The sequence below is a fragment of the Pteropus vampyrus genome, unplaced genomic scaffold (genome assembly GCF_000151845.1).
Source record: "Pteropus vampyrus isolate Shadow unplaced genomic scaffold, Pvam_2.0 Scaffold170, whole genome shotgun sequence".
Lineage (NCBI taxonomy): Eukaryota > Metazoa > Chordata > Mammalia > Chiroptera > Pteropodidae > Pteropus > Pteropus vampyrus.
In genome coordinates, this window is record NW_011888951.1 from 1,906,051 (window position 1) to 1,913,908 (window position 7,858).

The window sequence follows — 7,858 nt, forward strand, 5'->3', positions numbered from 1 at the left end:
CCCAGACACCCCGCCCCACGCGTTGGTGAGAAGAGGGTGGAGCGGCCTGACTCCTGCAGCCAATAAAAACAGCGGGTTCCTGGTCCGATCTCCGGCGCGGCTCGCTATTGGTCGCCAACAGGGTCTCGGCCCACCGAACCTTTGCGAAATGAGCCAATCGCTAGGCGGCGAGGCAACCCCCCCCCCGCCCCCCTCCTCTCCCCCGCCCGCAGCTCTCTAGCTTTCTAACAGCCGGCGACTGGCCCTGGTTGAGCGCGGGCGGACACGGAGCGCGTGGTGGTGGTGACGAGAGACGCGAGCAGGCATCCCGTCCCCCGCGTGGCGCGCCACCGGCCCCACCATGGAGCCCGCCGTGTCGCTGGCCGTGTGCGCGCTGCTCTTCCTGCTCTGGATCCGTGTGAAGGGGCTGGAGTTCGTGCTCATCCACCAGCGCTGGGTGTTCGTGTGCCTTTTCCTTCTGCCGCTCTCGCTCATCTTCGACATCTACTACTACATGCGCGCCTGGGTGGTGTTCAAGCTCAGCAGCGCGCCGCGCCTGCACGAGCAGCGCGTGCGGGACATCCAGAAGCAGGTGAGCGGTCCCGGGCGGGCGCCAGAGCCCCGGGCTGAGGGGACAGGGCCATGTGAGTGCACAGTAGCGCGCGAGGCGCAGAGTCGTGTGCGGCGCTGAGGGAGCCCAGACTGCAAAGAGGAGGTGGAGTCTGAGGAGGATTTGAACTCAACAAAAAATGTGATGGTTGAGGCTTCCCAGGAAGAGAACGAAGTAAGCAAAGGAGGGAACAAAACATTACTCTGCTCTTTATGGAGTACCTACTATATGCAGAGCACGTTCGGGTACCAGGAGGGATATAAAGAATCATAAGGAGAGGTGGGCACTGCACAGGTAACTATCATCAGGCCCCAGCGATTTCAGAGGAGGGAGGGCTTCTGGGAGGTGGAGCTGGCACTAGAGACTGGAAAGTAGAGGAAATGGGGGGGGTGTGTTGTGGAGTGGAGGGTCCGGTGTGAAGACCGAGAGGGGAAGGAGGTTGGAAAATCAGTTTTGAGTTTACTCTGTAGCAGCAAGGAGCTTTCGACACACTTAGAATAAAGAACTAAAGTGACAAGATGAGGAGCTTTGCGGCCTCTGAGCCAGGCAGTCACTCCTGGACAAGTCCCTCAGTACCTCTGTGCATCCTCCCTGTGTCAGTGTCACAGCAGCAAGGCACAGAGCCTTGCCCTGCTGCTGCTCTGAGTGGACCCTTTTTCTTACATTCAAGGTTGGCATGGGCATTGGGCCTGGGCAGGTTCTTGGCTCCCTCTGCCCCAACTTGTGTTCTTCTTTTACTGGCATCAGGTTGCAGAGAGCTTCTGTTTCCTGCTGCACCTCTCGCCACAGGTGTAGCAGCTTCCATGTTCTGTTTGCATCATGTTGGATGCTGCAAGCAAGAGCATAAAGATGGATGCTGAGAGCATCCTGATAAGGGAGAAGACCATGGCCTGGATGGGAGAATGCAGCTTCTAGAAGTGCTTTGCTTGGGCTGCCCTGGGTTTTGCTGGTCACAGTCACAGCTCCAGATCCCTCCCTCCCCAATTGTACTCTCTTCTTTGCTCTTTCCATGTGTTCAGATTCATTTACCTGGTTGTCCTCCCTGCCAACCTCCCCCCATCAGTGTGAGCTCCCGGAGCTCACCTCTGGCCCAGAACAGCCCAGTAAGCACTTGTTTACCTAAACTAAACCAAAGGGCTCACTGGACAGGAAGACAAGGGGCTCTGCCAGTCCAGCCCACTCCCCTGGACCTGCCATGTTCCGCACCCCGTGCCACTGATATCCATTATTTCTAATCCTCACAGCAACCCTGTTAGGTCTTGTATCTGTTCTACACATGGGAAAAATTGAGGTTCAAACTGTAAGTCGGTGTTCACGGTGATATAACTAGTAAATAGGGCTAGAACCCAGATCAGCTGATTTCAGAGCCTGAACTCTGACTGTTTTTTCTCTCCCATCCCATTTCACCCTGTAGGTCTCGTTCTGTTACTTCACACCTGGCATGTAGTAATAGCTACCAGACTAGTTGCCCCTTTTCTGGGCCCTCCCCATCTCTCTTTAGCCAGCATGTAGTCAGTCACAAGGGCCACTTTTCACATCATTGCCTCCCTGCCCCAAATCTTGGTTGAATCCATTGCAACCAATATTTCAGGCTTTATGGCTTCCATGTTCATTTCATGTGGTATGGCCCACCCTCCAGCTTGAATGCAGCATGCCCAATCCATTCCCCACACCTCTGAGCTTAAATTATGTCCTGGGACTGCAGTCGGGCAGAGGCAAGGCCTGCTTGGTCATGAATCCCACTTCTCGTGCCTTCAGCTCTACTCACAGGAATCCCGTCCTCGATAACTCTCTTCTCAGACACCTCTACTTCCCACTGCACCTTGGCCTCTAAATGCAGAAACATTCTTCCCTCATTTTGTGCTATTTGCCTAGTCAGCTTCAATGCAACCTCCTTCAGGATTCTTGGTCGCAAGTGATAGAAACTCAACGCAGACTGTTGAGCAAAAAAAGGACTTCATTGACCTAGGTCCTGAAAAATCCAGGAGTAAAATTACCTTAGGCATGACTGGATCTAGGATCCCCTATCTCTGTCTTTCCACCCATTTGCCATTTCTTGGCTCTGCTTTCCTCTGGGTCAACTTCATTCTCATGGAGCCCGTCTTCCTGTGAAGGACTCAGCAGTTTCTAGCTTACATCCAATCCAACCAGCTTAGCAAACCCAGTACAGCAAGAGTGCCTCTCCTAGAACCGGCCTTATTGGCTTGACTTGAATCATAGGCCCATCCCTGAACTGGTTACTATGGCCAAGAGGATGGACTCAGGCCTCAGTGATGTGCCCACCTCCTGGGTTTGGGGGAGAAATAGCATCACCTGAACCAAAGGAGGATGGGAGTGTTAAAAGCAGGTGAGGGAATGGATGGTTGCAGGTCAGAGCAGCAGACAGACACCTCTTTGCCCTTGCCCATCTCAGCAGCAGGAATGGAATACTTCCTCCCGTGTTCCTGATGGGCTTTTGGCTCATGGGCCATTTGTTCTTTGTGTTTTGTACTCTGGTCACTTAACAGTAGAGGTTTTGCAAAAGCTCTTCCTTCCATTGGCTTGGTGGTCCTTCCCTGCCATTTCTCTCTCCTTCCAAGTGATCATGAGTTAACACATGGAAATGCTTAGGACAGGACTTGGCATGTAACAAGCCTCACTACATGTTAGCTGTTATTCTATTGACTGTTGTTAATACAAGCCCATCTGTCCTTCCAGAAGTCGGATGGTCTTGGCTGTGAATCTGAGCTCTGTCCTTCACTGATTGTGTGACCTTGGGCAAGTTATTTCGCCTCCCAGTTTTCTCACCTGCAAAAGGGGATCATCCCAACTTCCTGGGGTTGTTGTGAGAATTAAATGAGACGGTGTACAATAGGTGCCTGACACAATGGGGGCACCTAGTAACCATCTTATTTGTATGGTTGCTATTATTACCATTACAAAACCTTTCCTGAATTTCCCAGTTAGTGTTTTCAAAGTACTGTGATCATTCTTCATTCTGCTTTGTAGTGTGGCAACACTTCGGCTTTTTGCCTGCCACACTAGCCGGGGAGATTCCAGAGGGTAGGGCCAGTGGGCCTTGCAGTGCCTGGAAGAAGGCAAGGGCTCAGTAAGTGTTTGCTGACAAAATGCCTGGGCATCTTTTTGAGCTCCTTCCCCTGAAAACAAGGCTTCGAGCTGCTCTGGGGATCCTGGTAGGGCTAGCTCAGCCTCTGTCCCGTGGTTGCAGGTACGAGAATGGAAGGAGCAAGGCAGCAAGACCTTCATGTGCACAGGGCGCCCCGGCTGGCTCACCATCTCGCTCCGGGTTGGGAAGTACAAGAAGACACACAAAAACATCATGATCAACCTGATGGATATTCTAGAGGTGGACACCAAGAAACAGGTGAGTGTGGCGTGGTTCCCTGGCTCTGGGAATGAGCAGGACTGCCCCTGGTGCAAGTGGCTTGGAAGGACATGATTTTAGGCAAGGGCATTTGAGGGTAGACAACACTAAGATCCCTGGTCATTGCCATTCTTCAAAGCCTCAGCTTTGGAAGAGATTGGTTATAACTCTATCTCATAGTGCAAATTGAGAGTTCAGGGGGATTCTTTGATTATCTGCAGTTCCACAGGAAGACAGGGATGGGGAAATCATGGGCGGAAATGAGACAGGAGGCTTTCTGATCTCTCAGGGACTTCCAAAAATGCAGAAAGGAACACAAAGTGAAGTGAATTGGTTTTTCATTTTCTTTAAATTTAAACCCGAACGTAATACCCTTCTCCAATATCCTACAGACTCCTAGTAGGGAAGCCCTATGTTAAATGTTGAGAATGTACCCAGTTTTCTTTTTTTTTTTCACACAGTGCTTTACACCTGCTAAAATTAACTTGTTTCATGCAAAACAAGACCTTGAATGATCAGTCATATTAAAGCTGGTTTGATTATTAATAGTTACCTTTTTGGAAGAAGCTTTTTCCCTATGTAAGGTATCATATTGCAGATTTAAAACGTAGACTATCAGTGAAATGCATGAAGTGATCATTCGTGCTTGAGAAAAAAGAGACACAAAAGGGAACCTACTTACCCCTTTTTGGTAAGGAGGTGTACTGGTAAACAGAGGGCCTTGTTGCAAGCTTCCTGAGGACCCACTTGTTAATAGCCATAGACATGTGCATGCTCTTTGGCCTATCGAATAATTCTGGTTCTTAAAACCTGGCTTAAGGAAACAGGAAATAAGCTTAAATCATAGACAATACAGAGAGAGATTGTATGATAGCTTTTTTTCTTCCTTTCTCTCTTTAAATCACAGCTTTATTTCTAATCGAAGACAACACAATATTCAATAGTAGAGAGTTGTTAGATATGATATATCCACATGATGGCATTTTGTTGTGAGACCTTGGCCAGTTTACTTAATCACCTGTGCCTTTTTTTGTCCCCTCGGCTTTACTGATATAGACTTAATGTATAATAACCTGCACATACAGTGTACAATTTGATAATAAATTTTGAGATATGTGTACACCTGTGAAACCATTACAATCAAGACAATGAACATACACATCACCTCAAAGGTTCCCTCTTGCTCCTTGGTAATCCATTCCTCAGGGCCTTCCCTGCCTCTTACCCCACATCCCTATAGTGACCAGCTTTTTGTCATTATACATTAGTTTGTATTTTAGAGTTTTATATGAATGGAATCATGCGTTATGTACTCTTGTTTTGTCTGGCTTCTTTCACTCTGTAATTATTTCGAGAGAAATCCATATCGAAGTATGTATCAGAAGTACATTATGTTTTATTGCTGAGTGGTATTCCCTTGTATGAGTATATCACAGTTTGTTTATCCTTTCACTTATCATAGGATATTTGAGTTATTTCCAGCTTTGGGCTATCACAAATAAAATCACTAGGAACATTTATAGACATGTCTTGTGTAGATACATGCTTTCCTGTCTCTTGGGTAAAATACCCAGGAAAGGAATCACTGACTCATTTGATAGGTGTTTGGTTAACTTTTTAAGAGACTGCCAGCTTGTCTTTCAATGTGCTTGTAGCATTTTACATAGATGTTTAACGCTATAAATTTCTCCCTTGAGCCATTCCACAAATTTTGATAGGTTATCTTTTCATTTTCATTCAGTTCAAAATACTATCCAATTTCCTTTTTACAATTTGATCTTGGCCGAAAGGCTGAGAAGCAGTCTGGTTTCCTTTTTGACACCTGTTTTGACCCATGAGTTATTTATTTTATTCTGTTTCCAAATATTTGGGAATTTTCCAGAGATCTTTGTTACTGATTTGTAATTTAATTCAATTGTTGCCAGAAAATATACTTTATATGATCAGAATGTTTTTCAGTTTATTGAGACTTATCTTATGGCCCAGAAGAATATGATCTATCTTGATAAATGTTCCATGTACATTTTTTTAAATGTGTATTCTGCCATTTGGGGCTGGTGTGTACTATAAATGTTAATTAGGTCATGTTGATTTATAGTGTTGTTCAAGTCTTCTATATCCTTACAAATATTCTCTCTACTTATTCTATCAATTACTGAAGGAAGACTATTGAATATCTACCTATGATTGTGGATTTGTTTATATCTCTTGTGGTTCCATCAGTATTTGCTTCATTTGTTTTGAAGCTCTGTAATTAGGTAAATAAACGTTTAGTAACTTTACATCCCCTTGATTAATTGATCCTTTATAATTATGAAATGACCTCTTTCATTCTAGTTATATTCTTTGCTCTGAAATCTACTTTGTCTGATATAATAAAGTCATTCTAGCTTTTTTTTTTTTTTTGGTGCCACATATTCTTTATCCATTTGTCTTTTGATTGGAACATTTAATCCGTTTACATTTTTAAATTTTTTTTAAAAATTGTAATTAGTTTCAAGTATACAGTACATTGGTTAGACATCTATATAGTTGTAAAGTGATCCTTCCAATTGCTCCCTCCCTTCCCTGACCCTCCACCTAGCCAATGTATTAATGCTAATTGCATTCCCTATGCCGTGCTCCCCATTCCTGTAACCATCTATCAGCTACTAATTTGTACTTCTTTAACCCTTCATCCTATTCTCCCAGTCCCCTCAAAACACCCCCTCTGTCTGTCAACAAATTGTCTACTGTATTTGTCAGTCTATTTTTGATTAGTTTGTTCTTTTTACTCCTTAAATTCCGCATATAAGTGAAATCATATAGTGTTTATTTTTCTCTGTCTGACTTAAATATCTTCTAGGTTCATCAAAGCAATATCTTTTTTTATTCCCTTCCTTTTCTTATGCAGGGGTCTTGTTTTCTTATCCTTTCAGCCACTCTATCTTTTGGTTGGAGCGCTTAATTCTTGTCCATTTAAGGTACTTATTAATAGGAATTCTTTATTTCTTTATTCCTGTTTTTGATACATGTTTTTTCTTAAAGAAGTCCCTTCGACATTTCCTGTAATTCTGGCTTGGTGATGATAAATTTCTTTAGTTTATTTTTTGTCTGGGAAGTTCTTTATCTGTCCTTCAACTCTAAATGATAGTTTTGCTGGATAAATTATTCTTGGTTGTAGATCCTGGGTCTTCATCCTGTCGAATATTTTTTGCCAAACCCCTCTGTCCTGCATAGTTTCTTTTGAGAAATCAGCTGCCAGTGTTCTTTTATATGTAATTATTTGTTTTTTTCTTCCTGCTTTTAATATTATTTCTTTGTATTTAAACTTTGGCATTTTAATTATGATGTGTCTTGGCGTGGGCCTCTTTGGATCCCTGATTTTTGGAATTCTCCGAGCTTCTTGGGGTTTTATGTCCATTTCCTTCAACAGGTTAGGGAAGTTTTCCATTGTTATTTCTTTAAATAGCTGTTCAGCATCTTGATTTTCTTCAGTTTCACTGATCAGATGAATATTTGGAGCCTTAATAGTGTCCCATATCCTCCTTAAATTATTTTTATAGTCTTGGCATCTTTTTTCCTTGCCATTCTGATTGAGTGTCCTGATTGGCCTTCCTGTCCTCTAGATAGGGCATTTGATCTTCTTCTTTATTTACTTTGTTTATTTGTTTATTCCATTTACTATACTTCTCATCTCAGATAATGTGTTCTCCATTTCAGACTGGTTCCTTTTTATAATTTCCATTTCCATTTTTATGTTTTTTATCTCTTTGTTGAAGTTCTCACTGAATTTATCTACATGTCTCAAAAGTTCATTGAGCATCTTTATATAACCAGTGTTTTGAACTCTGCATCTGTTAGATTACTTGACTCCATTATATCTGGATCTCTGTTCTGTTCTCTCATATGGTTTCTACTTCTTT

The 7,858-nt window shown here is 43.9% G+C and overlaps 1 protein-coding gene across 2 annotated transcripts in view; it reads left to right on the forward strand.

Annotated features, from left to right (window-relative positions):
- Nucleotides 1-204: 204 nt before the first annotated feature.
- DHCR24 (24-dehydrocholesterol reductase) overlaps nt 205-7,858 on the forward strand; it is a 31,593-nt gene continuing 23,939 nt past the window's right edge. Inside the window, exons 1-2 of one of the 2 annotated variants that reach the window (XM_011370422.2) lie at nt 205-571; nt 3,798-3,953. In XM_011370422.2, coding sequence (XP_011368724.1) covers nt 341-571; nt 3,798-3,953 — 387 coding nt within the window. In that variant the 5' untranslated portion in view covers nt 205-340. The remainder of the gene's footprint in view (nt 572-3,797; nt 3,954-7,858) is intronic. The other variant, XM_011370423.2, reaches the window with a different exon arrangement.